Raw genomic sequence first — 18797 nt, forward strand, 5'->3', positions numbered from 1 at the left:
TGTGAATTTGTTTTAAAAAGTCACTGTTGGTTTTGATATTGTACTGTCATTTGGAGGATGTTACCATTGGCGGAGGCTGGGGAAAGGTAACATGGGACTTCCCTGTACATTTCTTTGCAACCTCCTCTGAATCTGTAGTTATTTCAAAATAAAAGGTTTTTTTAAAAAGCCACATTGTAGCTGAAGCCCAAGAAGTAAACTAAGAATGCTTTTCGTGTTCCTCTGGTATTTTTCAACATAGATAAAGGTACTCTGAATCTCATTGTCTTCCTTCTACCATTTATTTCGAGTTGCTTGTATAATAGAATGTGTTATTAAAAACCCCTGAAATAAGGTTGGCAGTCAATCTAGTATAGCCATAGAATAATGAAATCTTGGCATATATCAGATATACAAAATTTGTGTATTCTTTGATTTGAGGTTTTAGAGACACCTCAGTTTTTTTCCCCCCAAGTAATATTTAAAGCTACTGCCTTCCCCGAGTCATCTTAACAGTTAAACAGAAAGAGGTCAGGCTCCCTGGTTGGAAATAGCATGTTTTATAATTGTGTACTATTAAGTTCTACAAGGTAAAACTCTACCACATTGGAACAGGAATGACCAAAAGAAGACAAAAGTAAAGAAGAAAACAAGCAATCCGCAGTTTAATGAAATCTTTTACTTTGAGGTAACATTTTGTTTTATTTAAATGTTAACATTGAATATTGAATGCTGATTTACTTCTTTTTTCAAATTCTGGCCATAGTCATAATTTTATTAACTAATGCAACTAAGCATTTCTAAGCAGTAGAACCACAGTGTAACACAGTAGAGGCCCAGTGCATAAAACAAATAAAGGCAGAACTCTGATTGATTTGAGGATGGGGAGATCTAGGACCACACCTACTCTTCAGTCATCCTCAATATCACAACCCCCTTCACACAGAACCCTACCTTATCCAGCCCCTGACCTAACATGCAGTGGCCCCAGGACTCTTCTGCAGAATATTATTTGAAAACCACTAGTTAAATAAGGACGATATCACTTGGTAGATCTGGGTTCTGGTCCCAGTTGAGTTTGAACAGATCACTACATGGGAGACTCAAATTTCTTATCCTGTGAAAGGATAATTTTGTAAGAGAAAACAGTAGCATCCCTACCTAACGCAGAGTTTTTAGGAGGTTCAAATGTGAAAATGCTTTGAGACTATAAAGTATTACATGATTAAGGCCTTACTATTATTAAGTTCTTTTTAGCTAAATCACTCTATGGACACATGCTTATTTTCACAGAGAACTTCAGCTGCCTTGAAGTTGCCCAAAATACAGTGCTTTGGAGTTCTTTACTGTGGAGCATTTGTTAAATAAATCCTTTTTCATATTATTAGAAAACTATAGGAAAAAAACAAAAATAATCAAACTCTATTCTAAAAGATTGTGTTCTACCCATAGAATATTTTGCAGTTGAGATTACCATGTAGGGAAGATTTGAAAAAAAGAGTTACGTTTTGTGCTTTTCCTTCTTTTTGTGTGTGTTTTTTTTGATGTTTCAAAGTGAAAAGAGCGAGGGCACATCTAGCCATGCCTGATTACTGTACTTTAATAAGGGAACACAGTTGAAGAAATGCCAAGATTGAAGTAGGAGGAATTGTGGGGGGTGGAGGCAAGGAAGAAAGAAAACAAAAGAAAGTGCGCCAGTGTGAGACGCCCCATTTCCCAGCTCAGGACTTCCTCAGTTCAGTTGTTCTGTACTTAAAAATGGCTGTTACATCTAGCCTGGAGAAAACCAAGAAGGGGCGACTTGCAGCAGCAAGCAGATGGTCTTTTGACAGTCAAGACCTGACCTGTTTGCTATGTGCAAGCATACATATTAGGCCTTGAACCATTCATTCAAAGAGCCCTTTGTTGAGTTGATTATAAAGATAAAAGTCCAATCTCTGTCCTCTAGTGAGAGCAGGAGACCCAAAGCGTACACATGCGTGCACACACGCAGCAGTAAAATGCAGTAGTAGATACTGGGTAGCTCTGCTCTAGGTGAGTTAAGCCAGAGGAAAGAGTATTAGAGAAGGAACATTTTGAGCAGAGACATCGAGACAGAAAAGCAGAAAGTTATGTCCAAAGAGTAGCAAGTAGTGATTTGACTAAAAGGGAATAATGGGGAGTAGGACCAACTAATGAAAGGCCTTGCGAGCCAGGCTGAAGTGCTATGTTAGCCTTTGAATGTTTTTGAACCTGGAAGTAATGAGTAATGCACTGTTTGGGGAAGAGTTAACCATGATCTGTGGGCCAGATGGCTGAGAGAGAGAACAGAGATCAAGAGACTGTTGTAGCTTAGGTGTTTTTTTAAAAAAGGAAAAAGCAGAAAGCGGGGGGGGGGGCTCTGATTCAAGAGAGTAATATGGAAATGAGAGGAAGAGATGGATGAGAAAGAAACTGCAGATGGCAAGATAACAAATTGGTTATAGAAGAAGAGAGTAAATGAGGACTCAGATGTTGTCTTCATGATTTCAAATCTGGAAAAATAGAAAAAGTTAAGAAGGAAAACAGAAGTGGTTCAGTTTGGGGCATAATGAGCTTGAACTCAGATATGTAAAATCCTCCCATAGGAAGTTCATGACTGAGATGGGTGATGGTTGTAGATAAAGAATCAAGAATTGCTTACAGCAAGTCAGGAAAGAAAGCCAAGGGAATAGAGGTATACAATAAAGGAAAAAAGTGAAGAAGGTTAGTTCTGCCACATATTAAGTATTTGACTTTGAGTATGTCTCTTAATTTCTGTACTTTAGCTTCCTCATTTTCAAGATGAGGATAATAAATCTAGCCCTGCCTGCTTCAGAGCAGTGTTCTGATGAATAAAAGAGATAATGGATGTGAAAGCACTTTGTACAGCACTGTGCTGCAGCTCTTAGAGCAAAATAAAATATAAAACCCTGGAGGAAACCCATATTTATAGGTTCTGAGGAAGAAGTACCAGAGGAAGAAGCCAAGAGAGCAGAAGATAGCCAGGATAGTGCTGGGTGAACTCAAAGAGCAGAGTAGCTCTGGGGAAAGGGAATATGGTTGTATGGTCACTTGTCCAGATAAAGCGGTCAAGGAAGGTGAGAGCTAAGAATTTCATCGTCAGACTTGATGATTAAGAGAGGGGTTTGAGGAGGGTGATCTGTGAGGAAGTCAGATTATAAGGAGTTACTGTAGTGAGTGGGTGGTGAGGAAGTGGAGGCTGTAAGGATGGGTAACAGTTTTGAGATATTTGTCTGTGAAAGGAGAGAGATAGCAAGACCATAATTTAAGGGGAGAATTTTTCTTAGGCTTGAATGAGGTGAACAGTCTGGTCAAGAAAGCTGTAATTAAAATAGATCAAATGCTTGCTGCGTGTTTACTGCGTGCTTATTACTGCATACCGTGTGGGGACGGAGCAGTCTTAGAAGAGAGGAGGATCATCTCATCCTCTTGTTTGGAAGAGGATGAGAACGCTCATCAAGTAAACAGGCCTGTGTGGGAACGGACACGTTCAGGTGGACAGTAGTTGAGGAAGTTCCTGCCAACGGCCTTGATGTTTTTGGTAAAAACGTGAGAAGGAAGTGTACGGGTGGCATTGGTATCTTGAGAAATGTGGGAAGGTCTTCAAACAGTTCCTAGCCTATGCAGCTTCTCTGAAATAGAACACTTTTACTCTGAGTCACCAAGAGATTACATATGAGCCAGAGAACCCAGTGTTGCCATAGATTGAGTTGATAAGGAAGGGTATGGAGGTAAGGTTGATTTTGATATTTTTTTGCCACCTTATTCTTGCCACTCTGCTATTTCCATAGCTGTTTTTGTATTTAGCTTTTGGGTAAAATATTACTTAGGCATTTTCCTCTGTTTATAATATACACAGTTGAACATTTTAGGGATGATAGTTTTTTAAAGTTCATGTGAGAGAAAGATATTTAAAAATTTTTTTTACTAAAATATTTTGTTTATAGGTAACCAGATCCAGTAGTTACACCAGAAAGTCCCAGTTTCAAGTAGAAGAGGAGGACATTGAAAAGCTGGAAATTAGGTATGTGTCTTGGGGTTTTACAGAATTGCTATGTTCTGTGCCAAAAGAAAATCCTAAATTTAACTAAAAAATGTGACTCAAGCTTAACAGAATTCTCTTTAGCAAGTTAATTGATGAAACTTAGAGGAATGTGCATCTAATTTAGATCCAAATAATCTTTTCAAAATCCGATTTCTTTGCACTAATAGTTAAGGTGTATTTATTTTAAAAATAAAATGAGCTAATTTTCACCTATTTTGTTATATTTTTAGTTTTTCCCGAATTTAATTGCTCCTTAAATTTCTAAATCATAGCATAATGGATGCAAAGAATATATAGAAAAGTAATTATATATTAGCCAATTTAGAAATAATTTTTTTATTCTTCTTAACATATCTGCTGTCTAACAGAAATTTCAGTGAGGTAAGAAGTCTTGTAAGATGATTCAACAGGTGCATGTGTTTGAAGTTTGTGCTATTTCCTAGGTCTTAAATATCTATGCTGTTTGGGAGGGGAAAGTTTTGTAAATGCATGTATAGGTGTGGTGTTGTTAACAGTGTGTTCATCTAAAGGGTGTATTAATCACATGTTTGGAATGATCAGGTAATGTATTTTTCTAAATCACCTATCTTTACATATTAACTGGTTTTAATTGAGAAAGAAACTGTAGTCTTGTGTTGGTTTCTTTTCTCAAAAACAAAAAAGGAACTCTGTAGTCCTTATTTTTACAGGTTAAAATAAAGCGTAGACTTTGAAACTAAGAAACTTAAGTGCTTTCTTTTAGATTATTTAAGATAGTCACTTTCTATGCTTTTAAGTAAAAGCTACTGCAGTATTCTGCTTTCTTAGTTTAGATAGTGAGGTATAAGACAATGCTAACATCTCTTGTTTTTAAGCATGTAAAATTATGTCTGGTACTTTCGCCATAAGCATCTTTGCCGTAGGCATTTTTGCCACAGACATTTTCGCCACATGACTAATTGGCCATAAGTCAGCTTTGCTGTGAAAAATAAAATAACTGATTGACAGTTTGGTTTCAACTGGTTGAAATGTGTTAGCGTTTCTCCTGGTTATCGACGTTATTGATAGCTTCATTGAGCGGACAGGTGACGGTGATTTGCCCCAAGAGTTGGTTTCTTATTTTGAAACACACCACATTGGAGGAGAAAGAGTCTGAGGGCCTGAAAGGCACAGAGTCAAAGCCACATTTCGCATAGGACTTCGAAGCATCCATCAGCAGACATGTGACACTATGGCAAGAACAAACAACCGTGTGGAGGCTTCAGTACAAAACTCAGAAACCAATACGCATCCTAGTGTTTGGAAACGCATACCTCTCTTAACGAAGGAAGAAATTTTAGGAAAAAAGTGCAATGCTGAATGAGGAGACAAATCAAGAAGCAAAAACAAAAACGTGTGAAATACTGTGAACAAAAGGCTTGGAAGATAAGCGTTTAGGTACAGCCCACAAAATAGAATCAGTATTTGTGCAGCATTGCCATGAATTTACACACATTTTGAATGTATTGAAATAAATTTTGTATTTTGCAATAAAGTCTTTTTAATTTTGTTGTTTATTTTTTATGTTTTATGTTTGTGTCTTTTTTTAATGTCTCTCTTATTTCTTTATTTTATCTTTTATCACAGAATTGCCTTTTGACCAATTAGTTATGTGGTGAAAATGTTTGCGGCAAAAAGTGCCTGAGGCAAAGATGTCTGTGGCAAAGATGCTTATGGCAGAAGTACCCAGAACCGTAAATTAATGCTATAATACGAATCATAGTAATTTGAAGCTTTTTGGTCATGTGCGTTCTCTTACACATTGTTTGCAAAAAATAAAGCCAGTTTTTAAATTTTCAGGATCGACTTGTGGAACAATGGAAACCTGGTCCAAGATGTTTTCCTCGGTGAGATTAAGGTTCCTGTGAACGTGTTAAGAAATGATGCTTCTCATCAAGCCTGGTAAGAAGACAAACATTGTAGTGAACTGCATAGTAGGTCATCCCCTTTCATGCACTGTATGTGCAAATAAATGCTTACTTTGAGCATATTTTAAGTTTTTAATGGATAAGCCCAAAGTCATTAACACTAACTGATTTGGCCATTTATTTATTGTTGCAGAAATATAAGTACAATTATATTAGTTTTATGACTTGTCCTCTGGTACTGAGATAGAAGAACTGAATTGTCTAGGAATATTTTCCTGTTCAAAACTTAATCTTAACTCTAAAGAAAAAATATAAAACATTTCAAACATTACGTAAGAGTTGCCCATGTGAGAAGATGCTTGATCACAAATCAGCATCTATAGTTCAGAAGATGGGCATGGGAACTGTAGATGTTTGAAAGCAAAAGGTTTATTGTAGGGATTCAGCTGTTTACGGGATCTCACCAGTGATTTTCCTACCCCAGATCCCATTGAAATGCACCATGGATGGCTCTGATGTTATTTTCTAAATGCCTATATGATCTAGATGTTGTTGAGCTGATCCAGTTAACACACTTTTCAGGAGCTCTAGTGGCTCAATATTGGCTACAATATTACCTTTTCGTGACTTCTAATAGTGACATTAAACTCATGTTAATGTTCGGACATTAAACTGATGTTAGTTTCCTTAGTAGAATCAGTGTGAAACTATTGTTTTTTTTTCTGTCTACAGCACCTAAAAGTGTATATCCTTTCCCCTCCAGTAGGTTGCCCAGTAGCCCTCATGCTAGACTTGGGTTTCAACTGAGTATAAACAGCATGCCTTTCTCATTTGCCTCTTAAAGCCCCCTTTTTAGGGCTCGGTTTCAGTTGCCTGGAAGAGGAGTTGAAACTGAGTGTTCAGATGTTTCTTACTGTGGACAGCAGTCTCATTTGTCTTTAGGATTTTGCTTCTCCTGAGTGCCGTCAGGCATTTTTCACTTTGGACTCTGTTGTCCTCAAACAGTTCTCCGTAGTAGACTGATACTTATTTCTATCTATCTATCTATCTATCGATCTATCTATCTATCCATCCATCCATCCAACCATCCATCCATCCATCCATCCATCCATACATCCATCCATCCATCCATCCATCCATCCTAGGTCTTAGTTGCAGCATACGGGATCTTTAATTGTGGCATGAAGAATCTTTTAGTTGCAGCATGTGGGATCTAGTTCCCCTAACCAAGAATTGAACCCAGGTCCCCTGCATTGGGAGCACGGAGTCTTAGCCTCTGGGCCACCAGGGAAGTCCCTAGATTGATATTTAGAGTCTCAAAAATTTTGTTTTATTTTTACCTCTTGCTAATGCAGATCTAAGATTTATTAGTCTTTATGGTGGCATTTTATACGCTGTAATTTCCAAAATGTGTCCATAGATGGAAACTTGGTCACTGTGAAAAATTGATGAACATTTGAGGCTTGTCATTCACCCCTGCCAATCTTCTTCCACCTTCTATAAAATTAGCATACTGTTTAAAAAATATTTATTCATTTATTTATTAATTGGCACATCGGGTCTTAGTTGTGGCACGCAGGATCTTCGTTGCGGTGCGTGGGCTCTTCATTGCACTGCACAGGCTTCTCTCTAGTTGTGGTGTGTGGGCTCCAGAGCATGCGGGCTCAGTAGTTGCGGCACGTGGGCTCTCTAGTTGTGGTGCGTGGGCTTAGTTGCCCCGCTGCATGTGGGATCTTAGTTCCCCGACTAGGGATCGAACCTGCATCCGCTGCATTGGAAGGTGGATTCTTAACCACTGGACCACCAGGGAAGTCCCTAGCATACATTTTAAAATGAAAATTTCTGAACTCAGTTCATTAAGTCTTTAAAATGATAGGCCATGCTATTTGGTACAAAATAAAATGTGAGTCATTGTGCCTCCCAAGGCCCCTCAAAGTGAACTTGAAATGTGCCATTATAGCCTTATTTTAAGTAACAGGTCTCCAGACAGGCCCTCCAAATTTGGCAAAATTTGTAGAACTACCTAGGCAAGATGTAAGAACACTAACAAACAGAAATTAATTTTATTCCCATAGATTTTTTTTTTTTTTGCTAATAATATTTTAAAAGTAACCTGCCCAAAAGTATGTGTTAAAATTTATACAGCATGAAGTAGAAACATCTGCTAATTCATTTATACTTCCCTGCATGTAAGGAAATATAAAAATGTGAATGCAGTTTTCTTTTAAGTCAAATTAAAACTCAGCCTCCTTTGTCAATTGTAGAGCTGCAGCATCCCCTTGTGGGGTTGATGGTAACTACATGAAAACTCAGGAAAAGCTTTATTTACCTTCAGCATTTCAGGCATATTCTTTCTAATCTTAATATTCTAGCTCATTACTGTTGATAATATCTAGTTTTAACTTTATTATATGTAGATCACAGAATTTGATTAGACTTTTTGAATAGGTAGTATACTCACATGGTTCACAGTTCAAAAGGTAAAAGTCTATCTCCTGCCCCTGTCCCCCAGCTAACCATTTTCCCTCTTCTGAGGCAGCCACTAGTTTGAGATTGTGGAAGTATTTTATGTAAGTATAGGCAAACATGGATATATCCTTCTTTCCCATTCATTACACAAATGTACACATTTAAAAAAAATTTTTATTTTATGTTGGAGTATAGTTGATTAACAATGTTGTGTTAGTTTCAGGTGTACAGCAAAGTGATTCAGTTATACATATACATGTATCTATTCTTTTTCAAATTCTTTTCCCATTTAGGTTATTACAGAATATTGAGCAGAGTTCCCTGTGCTATATATAGTAGGTCCTTGTTGGTTATCTATTTTAAATATAGCACTGTGTGTACTTGTCAATCCCAAACTCCCTAACTCTCCCTCCCCCCCACCCTTCCCCCCTGGTAACCATAGGTTCATTCTCTAAGTCTGCGAGTCTGTTTCTGTTTTGTAAATGAGTTCATTTGTGTCTTTTTTTTTTTTTTTTTAAGATTCCACATATAAGCGATATCATATGATATTTGTCTTTCTCTGTCTGACATAACTTCACTTAGTATGATAATCTCCAGGTCCATCTGTGTTGCTGCAAATGGCATTATTTCATTCTTTTTTAATGGCTGAGTACTATTCCATTGTATATATGTACCACATCTTCTTTATCCATTCATCTGTCAGTGGACATTTAGGTTGCTTCCATGTCTTGACTATTGTAAACAGTGCTGCAATGAACATTGGGGTGCACATATCCTTTTGAACCATGTTTTTCTCTGGATATATGCCCAGGAGTAGGATTGCTGGATCATCTGGTAGCTCTATTTTTAGTTGTTTAAGGAACCTCCTTACTATTCTCCATAGTGGCTGTACCAATTTACATTCCCACCAACAGTGTAGGAGGGTTCCCTTTTCTCCACCCTCTCCAGCATTTATTGTTTGTACATTTTTTGATGATGGCCATTCTCACTGGTGTGAGGTGATATCTCGTAGTTTCGATTTGGATTTCTCTAAGAATTAGTGATGTTGAGCATCTTTTCATGTGCCTCTTGGCCGTCCATATGTCTTCTTCGGAGAAATGTCTGGTTAGGTCTTCTGCCCATTTTTTGATTGGGTTTTTTTTTTTTATATTGAGCTGCATGAGCTGTTTGTAAATTTTGGAGACTGATCCTTTGTCAGTCTCATCGTTTGCAGATACTTTCTCCCATTCTGTGGGTTGTCTTTTCATTTTGTTTATGGTTTCCTCTGCTGTGCAAACGCTTTTGAGTTTAATTAGGTCCTTAATGGACACATACTGTATCATATTCTGTACCTTACTTTTTTTCACTTTCAATTTAGTAGAACTTCAGTAAGTATTTGTTGACTTTTTATAGTGGTTAAGAGTATGGACTCCAGAACGAAACTGCCTTGGTTCAAATCCCAACTCTGTCATTAACTACCTGGGTGACCTTGGACAAGTTGTTCCACCTGCATGCCTTTGCTTTCTTTGGCTATCAAATGGGGATAGTACAAACAGTACGTGCCTCCCAAAGTTGTTAGAGCATGAACTGGTTTCATGTAAAGTAAGTTACAAGTGGGTATACCGTGGGTATAACTCAGGCTCTCATCATTATAGTTATTGCTGCTGTCATCACCATTATTCCACATCAGTACATATAGAATTTCTGCATCTTTTTTTTTTTTTTGGTACCAGTATTCCATTGGTTTGTAATGGTATAAATAAAGAGAACCTTAGTTCTCTGATCATCTAGTTCAGTCTCATTTCACCAGTTACATCAGTGTCAGAGAACTTAACATGTGCAAAGCCTTTGTGTGATTGTACACACTGGTACAGTAATTTCCTCCTAAATGATCCAAAGTGAACATTAAGAAAATAGATGCAAACATCCTTTCATGTTATAATTTAAAATTTTGAAAGTAAGATTCAAGTAGTAAATAAAACACATGGTTGGAGTTTTTTTCAATATAAGCACTTTATACAAATTTAAAACTAGATTAATATTTACTTTAAGATGAGTTGGTTTTCTAGTTTGCTAATTTTGGCACCTATCTTTAATCTCTTATCTTTCGTAAAACTCTGTTGATAATGATTATCTTTCTGGAACCAGAAATAACATTTAAGTATTAGTAATGGTGCCTCTGAACAGTTATTTTCCAGATTAGGCAGCATTATACACAAATAATTGTAGTTTTTGCCTGCCTACCTCAATTTTAATTACACAGACCTTGTTAAAATTTTTCAAATGCTGATTTTTTTTCTGTTAAGGGGCTGTCAAAACTGCTGACTCTTGAGAACATTAGGATTGCTTTTTTGTCTAACTATGAATGAAAAAAATACATGTGAGCAACTGAGTGCCACTTTCAGTTGATAACTTCTCTTTGTTTCCTGTTCCTTATTCTTTCAAACTGAAACACTTCATTCAAAAACTGAAGAAAACATACTTGAGGTTTTTTTTTTTTTTGTATCCCTAGACCTCAGACACACCAGATATCCTCTACTTAACAAATCTTGAGGTTTTTCTTTTTAGCTCTAATTCGTACAAGACTGCTTAATTCACCAGGGCTCCTTTAGATTGTTTAAATTGAGATTTTTGTAACAGTGTTTTAAAATAATAAATTACATGTACATAATTATATAAATAATGACATTATGTATAGTTATTTTATATATATATGTTTTTTAACTTTTACTTGCATTTATTTTTTTGCAGCATTTATTCCCGGGCCATAAGTTTTTGTTTCTTCAGTTTCTTCTGGGATATCTTTTTCTTCTGTGCAACCTCCTCTTCTGGTTTAGGAACAATCTGTTCTTTTTCTGTGAGGATCATCTCAATGTGGCAGGGAGAGCTCATGTATGGGTTGATCCGACCATGAGCTCTGTAAGTCCTGTGCCGTATCTTGGGGGCTTTGTTCACCTGGATGTGCTCAATGACCAGAGAATCTACATCTAAGCCCTTAAGTTCAGTATTACTCTCTGCATTTTTGAACATGTGCAGTAAAAATTCAGCACTCTTTTTGGGCCTCCGACCCTGTGTCCAGCCCCACTGTTTGGCCTGGGGCACACCTACGAACTCCACCATTGTAGTGATGGAATGGCGCACATTGCTTCTGTAAAGTGACATCCTTCAGATACTTGGTGGCTTTTCAGATATGCATACACTTAATGGCCTGGGCAGTTTCACGAGTGTTCTTAAAGTGAACACGAAGATTTGAACCTCTTGATTTGCCTGATTTTTTGTGGTTTTCTGGGTCAAGTGAATATCGAACCATTTTTAGAGGTTACCTCAGGCCGTTTACCGGAAAAGCTATTTAATATATTTTAAGTGGTAACAGTTATATGTATATAAATGTTTTATAAATAACATTTACTGTGTACAAGGCACTATTCTAAGTGCTTTACTTATATAACCTCCTTAGGGATTAAATCAGTTAGATACTATTATTACCCCTTATTTAAGAGGTAAGGAAACAAGCACAGAGAGATTGAGCAGTTTTCCCAAGGTCATACAGCTGTGATTTGGACCAAACTCTTTGACTCCAAAGTTTGTGCTCTTAACCAATGTACCATAATAAATTTGTACTTTGGCATAAATACTTTTGAATATGTTTAAAACTCAAAAGTATTCTCTGTTTTAAGCTCTCAGCAAAGATTTGAGTGTCCCTTGCTTATAAAATATTATTAAAAAGAAAATCGAGTGAGTGGTCCCTTCTCATTTAAAAAAATGATCTTTTCAAGGAATGGGTAGGACAATTTTGAAATTCTGTATTTTGTTCAAGTAGACATGGGTGAAGTATTTTGTCCATAGGAATTTCTTACCCTGCCAAAGAAACCCAAGGAGACAAGTTTAAAAAGAGCGGCAGGAGCAAGCCCTTCTGGAGTTCCTGAGCATCCTAAAACAGCGTATGCATAAAAATGAATAACTGCACAACACTGCCCTAATCCCTCTGCAAAGAATATGCCATGTTAGGACTATAGACCTATTTTGCGGGTATTTTGTAGTTTTATGAGAGTACCAGAGGGATAAAGCATATTCCTTCCCCCAGTAATTTGGAGACAAGGGAATTAGTAGATGCCCTCTGAGTATAATTTCTGTAGAACAAACCAAAACAGAGTCTGTAACCTGACTAGAGTTTGAGGACACTGTTTAGGATGGATAGGTGCAGTCCCTGGGAGGCAGAGCCGGGTTTTAACTGTAACGCAAGTAATTTTATCCTTCCTTATATGGAAAACATGAGTTAAAATAGAAGGGGCAGAATAAAAATGTATCCCAAAGAGGCCAACATGGGTGGCGACTGCCCATTCAAGCACAGTCAAGCGGTAAGGGGATTCTGTTCTAGAAGTATTGTTCTTTCCTTGGCAAAATTGTCTTAGCTGAGAGATTCTTAAGATTTCCTTAGATCTCTGTGTTGTGTCTCTGTACTCACCACAGCACCTTCTGATAAATAATTTGGCTTTCCAAATAGCTTACCAATAGGTAAAAAATGTATTTATCAAACATAAACAATTGTATTAACAGGTAAAAAGAGGTATTAGTTGAAGTAGGAGATGTAGATGAAACACTATGGGAAATGGTGATAATTGTTGAAGCCAAGTGATAAGTGCATGGGGTTGATTGTGAGGGTGTTGCTTACTAATATTATCACTCTTCTCCCTACTTTTGTGAATTAACATTTCCATAATAAAATGTATTAGTCACAAAAAAGTGTGGGTCTCTTTGCCATTTGACTGTTGTACAGTCTTTCCTCGGTATCCATGGGGGATTACTTCCAGGAACCGTGAAGTTCAAACCCATGTTGTTCAAGGGTCAACAGTATTTCTTTTCATAAATTTAGTAATTGGCCTTCTATTTTAAATATATTAGTCTCTGTGCTCAGTCATTGCAATTCAGGTTCACTTTGAGATGTACTGTTAAAACTAGGTATCTGAGTCTGCAAAGCTACGGAACATACACTGCATTGTTGGAAGTTGACCAAAGTGATGCCCACATCAGGATGCTTGGGGATCAGCCAGCTAGACTTCCCTTAGAGGCACTTCAGAGTCATCTTTGCTAATAGCCTTATTTCCAATTATTTCCATAGGCAAATTGTTTAAATCAGTATTTCTCAAATCAGAGACTAGAAGTTCTGAAGGTTGGTCTTCTGAGACAAGAATTCCTGTTTTGTGGGTAGTGATATAATTTCTGTATAATTTCTTCTCCTTATATTACCATTCCTTCATCTTTTAAATTTTGCTTGGTTAATTCTCTAGTCCTCTTTTATATCTTTATCATATCTTTCTGAAAGCTAGAATTCTATTAAAACCCCCTCTCTTCTATTTTTAAACAAGTTAGTCTATTAGGGGAAGACATCAAAAGTAAATATCAAAACTACTGACTCCTTTATACAAAGCATTCTAGCTAATGAGTGAAGGAGGGATGATAGAATTATAGTTATCATTTTGCAACCTGTGCAGATTAATGACTCTCGGCAGTGGTCATCAGTGATTGCTAATATCACAAAAAGGGGAAACAGTCAGACATTAGTGCCTCTTGGTGGGACTACACAACACTCTAAATGAAATGTTCTTGCCAGAATATGAAATCTGAATCTAACCAAGCCCCTAGATCTATCTACAATACTACAGGAAATACAGAGGAGACAAAAGAACATGTTAAATGACATCACAGAGATAGAGTTAACACAGTCCCAAGTCTGGAAAATTGTATAGATAAATTACCTGATTTCTTAGTGGTTAGAGGGAATCTATAGGTTAAAAGAAACTTAAGCTATCAACCAATTGCAATCTATAAAACTTGGATTTGACTAGAATATAGAAAACTGTTTAAGTTTGGGAGAATTTGCATACTGACTGGATAGTAATGATTTTTAAAAGTTTATATATATATATTTATAGTTATATAGTTACATATACTTAAATATTTATAGATGAAATTATAAAACACCTGGAAATTGTTTTAAAATAATGCAGGAGTGGGATGGGAGGAGTGAGTAGAGAGATGGCTAAAACAAGAATAGCCTTGAGTTGATAATTATTGAAGTTAGGTGATGGTACATGGGAGTTCAGTATGCTACTCTTTTTACTTTTGTATGTATTTTTTAATTTCCATGACAGAAAGTCTTTAAAAATAACTTAGATTTCTGGTTTTGGTCCTACAAACTTCTCTTGAGTTTTAAACACTTCTCTTTCCTTGGAATATTTAAAGCTGCCTCTACTTTTTACATATATATTTTTTGCCTTTTACTTACCTGAAAAAATTCATGTAAATCTGATTTTTGCAAATAAAAACATTTTCAATATATTTGCACTGTTAATCCTTTAATAATATAAAAATCCTTTATAAACCTTCTATCACTAACTTTTAAAAAATAAGTTCAAATTTTTACAATGTAGGATTTACCTTAAAATGAGATCACTTATACCTTCTTGTAGTACGTCTTATCTATTTCAACCAAATGTGTCTTTCTTAAATTTAGTTGGTAAAGAGTTATTTTTGATAATATGTTGGATTTTGTGTTTTATTTTTTATTTTTTTCCTAACCTGCAAGCTAATCAGACTCTTATTCGGTCCTTTTGAGATCTTGATTTTTGTATTAGCTATACTTTTTTTTCCTGGATTAAAATCTATTTTTAGCTTTCTATTTCAATAGACAGCCGCTATTAAGCCTCTGAAAATTAATACTCTGCTATTTAATGAATTATCCTAACATTAAATATTAAATTGACTTTTTTGATTTAGTTTTTTGATAGCTTAGCTGTTTGTTTACCCCACCAACTTTGATGCCCATTACCATTGCATAGAATTGATTCTGTTTTTACTTTAGGTACTTGCTACAACCAAGAGACAACGGAAACAAGTCATCTAAAACTGATGACCTGGGATCCCTTCGATTAAATATATGTTATACAGAAGACTATGTGCTTCCTTCAGAGTACTATGGTCCTTTGAAAACTTTGCTGCTAAAATCACCAGATGTTCAGGTACTTTAAAAATCTTGTGTGTTACTTAATATGGAAAGGCTAAAATAATTCTGTAAATGATGAGGAAAAGATTTCAGAGTATCACGTTTTATTAAAACTATATATACATGTGTATATATGTATATACACACACACACTCTGTATGTATGTGTATATATATATAAATATATATATATTCTGAACCAGAGTACTGTATACCAGTATCTGCTCCAAATTTCATCTCTGATAAAGATCTAGAAAATTAAATATTATTCTATACAACAGTTATCATTAATGAACATATTTGAATTACTTTTTAAAGGCTAATGATTGAATATTTAATCATGCTTCTTTGATTTTGTGCTTGTTTTCTACCTTTCTGTATTCTAGCCGATATCTGCCTCAGCTGCTTACATTTTGGGTGAAATATGTCGAGATAAAAATGATGCTGTTTTGCCCCTTGTACGACTGCTGCTCCACCATGATAAACTTGTTCCTTTTGCCACTGCAGTAGCTGAATTAGACTTGAAGGATACACAGTAAGAGTTATATTTTATTAAATGTTAATTATGTGCTGCTGTTGAAATTGGACCTTAATTTGCCAAATTGTTTTTGTAATCTCAGTTCTTTTGTATTGACCAGCCTTTCTGTATAGAGGTCTTAAAAAGAACTGCTTAGCAAGTAATAAAAGGCAGTTCTTTAAGTTAGCAAGCAGTATCCACCAACAGTAAAGTTAACAATTAAAAGATTTTTTTCACTCATTGTTAAAATTTCCTGTTACTAATCTTTGCTTCTTTATTGTAATGAGTCACATGTCACAAATAAAACACCAGGACAAAAGGGTTTTTTCCCCCTTATCCATTATGTGGCACCCTTATATGCCCATGTGTGACATTAAAAGCAATCAGATGGCTTCCTGTTCCTGTCATAGTCTAACACTTGTTTTAGACACACACTACTTTTGTAGTTCAAATATAGGTTACTGTTTTTTGCTAACTTATTTTTTTGTTTTTGGTAAGTTTGAAAATCCTAATTGTAGCAGGTTGGTAAAAATTACTAAAATTGTATATATGACCAAAGTCGAATACCTCATTATTGATTTTACAGCCTTTGTTTATTACACTTGGTTTCACCTTATTTCTATTTGTATTTCAGAGATGCAAACACAATTTTTAGAGGAAATTCCTTGGCTACCCGATGTCTGGATGAGATGATGAAAATAGTGGGAAGGCACTACCTGAAAGTAACATTAAAACCTATTCTAGATGAGGTACAGAATATAACCTCTGATACTAATAGTTTGTCCTTATTATAGCATCTCTTTCATCAAGTTATCTACTGATGGGGATGATATATCCATTCACACATTACTGAAAGAACACAGGTGAACACTTCAGAAGTAAAATAAATGATTTACTTTTCCATCAATGGATTTTTACTTGAAGGGCACATTGTAGTATACTCTACATAATTATTTCTTCGTTATAGGGTTTATTTTAGCTGGAGTTTCAAATATATGAGAAATGTTTTTTGATATAGTTCTTTAGGCATATTGTATACATTATCTCTGGATGGGAGTTTTAAACTTCGTTACAGTTTTAATTTTTATAATTGTATGATCAGAAAAATAAGTTATTTTCATTTTGCCAAATTATTTAGAAAAGAGCATTAGATGAAAAATTAATCTATTTTCCAGATATGTGAATCCTCAAAATCCTGTGAAATTGATCCTATTAAATTGAAAGAGGGAGATAATGTAGAAAATAATAAGGTAAGTCTTCGCTGTCTTTATAACTGCATTAAAATTGGTCTTAATGGTATACCTATCTCCCACTTATGTTGTAGTAATGTTATTTGGAGGGAAGCAGTGCTTTTTATTTGCATAATGCCCATACTATTAGCAGCATTTACTATGTCTAGTTTTTAGAATGTTATTTCCCTCATTTCTCTTTGGATCATTTTATTCTCTGCTGCTTCTTATGAATTTTATTCCATACATTCACCTCTTATATCTAACTAGTCTAAATCTAATTCATTAAATGAGTTCAGGATGCAATTGTCCTTTAGCTGAGTGCGTTTAGAGAAGGGAAGCAAAGCTTTAGAATACTAGATGGTGACTGCCTAATATATCTCATTTTCGCTGCGTTTTTTTCCATAAAGGCTATTGAAGATGTATAAAAGTCAAAATCTTAATGTTTACCTTTTTAAATCCTGCAGGAGAATCTGCGCTACTATGTAGACAAGTTATTCAGTACAATTGTAAAGTCAAGTATGAGTTGCCCCACTGTAATGTGTGATATCTTTTATTCTCTAAGGCAAATGGCCACTCAAAGATTTCCTAGTAAGTGCCTTGTTTTACTAAAATACGCCATTTTTTTTTTCTATACTTGATTTTTCTGTAGATTTATTATCTATTTGGTTTATGTGAATGTGTTCATGGTTTGTTAAGTATAGTCTTCTTTCATTTTTCAAAATAGTTCTAGCTTTTTAATGAAACATCTGATTTAATTTTCTTGTAATCTCAAAACAGAATACTCTTGTTTATTTCACTATAATAGCAACTTTATACAAGCAAATCAAAATCAACAGTAATTTTAAGAAAGGCAGAAATTTAGAACCCTGACAGTATATAAGCAAATATTTATACCAGCTGCTTATGAGACTGTTAAATATGATAAACAAAAACAGCTTTGTTATTTGTACCAACTACCTTTTCCACTTGCATGCATTCAAAATAGTGAGAATTTTTAAGTTCTGTACAACTGACTAGATTTGACAGTTTGAGAATGCTAAGGTTTTAGTGATGAGAGGTTTTTGCAAAAATGGTTTTAGACATTAGAAACATCTCTGTTGCAATATACATAGAATTTTGAGGTAACATATATCGATATCTGGCATGCTTTAATTTTGCAAGAACACCTGTGTCAAGGCTTTGCTTAGAAACATTTCAATTAAATTAACAGTTGCTATCTCTGATTGTCAATACTTGGAATTATTCTAATTATATGCATCTCTAATAAGTAAATAAACTTACTATGGCTGTCTTTCCAGATCTGCCTGTAATGGGGGGGAGGGTAAGGAGGTAAGGCAGCTGCTTAAATTATCAGTCTTATCCAGCCGTGTGAAACTGTAAGTTTATTTCTGTAACCATCTGAAGAGATTTTGCTATTTCATCATATTTTTTTAAGTGTGTTATGTGCACACAGGTGTGTGCAGTTATCTGCTGCTCCACTAAATTACCCAAAGCTAAAGTGGGGTTGAGTTGTCTAACTAACATGTAGATAAATTCAGCCCTAGATGTCTTTGCTAATTATAGTAAAAATATAAACAGTTAACTTGAAATAAGCATACTAAATCTAGACTTTGTAACGAAAATAAGGGGAGCAGAGACATTAGAGTATGGAAAGATGAAATGCCGAC

General features: G+C 35.4%; 1 protein-coding gene and 1 pseudogene across 6 annotated transcripts in view; one reads left to right on the top strand and one right to left on the bottom strand.

Annotated features, from left to right (window-relative positions):
* The window catches only part of RASA2 (RAS p21 protein activator 2), a 115982-nt gene that overhangs the window by 64233 nt on the left and 32952 nt on the right, over positions 1-18797 (top strand). For all 5 annotated transcript variants that reach the window (XM_082461203.1, XM_082461204.1, XM_082461206.1 and 2 more), the window contains 8 exons: positions 595-667; positions 3948-4024; positions 5864-5965; positions 15242-15398; positions 15768-15916; positions 16533-16647; positions 17074-17148; positions 17595-17718. In XM_082461203.1, coding sequence (XP_082317329.1) covers positions 595-667; positions 3948-4024; positions 5864-5965; positions 15242-15398; positions 15768-15916; positions 16533-16647; positions 17074-17148; positions 17595-17718 — 872 coding nt within the window. The remainder of the gene's footprint in view (positions 1-594; positions 668-3947; positions 4025-5863; positions 5966-15241; positions 15399-15767; positions 15917-16532; positions 16648-17073; positions 17149-17594; positions 17719-18797) is intronic.
* On the bottom strand, positions 11096-13492 carry LOC309660531 (large ribosomal subunit protein uL22 pseudogene; annotated as a pseudogene). Its single transcript has one exon. The product of its transcript is annotated as a large ribosomal subunit protein uL22 pseudogene (transcript).

This window comes from Balaenoptera physalus (assembly GCF_965194825.1).
Source record: "Balaenoptera physalus genome assembly, chromosome: 4".
Classification (NCBI taxonomy): domain Eukaryota; kingdom Metazoa; phylum Chordata; class Mammalia; order Artiodactyla; family Balaenopteridae; genus Balaenoptera; species Balaenoptera physalus.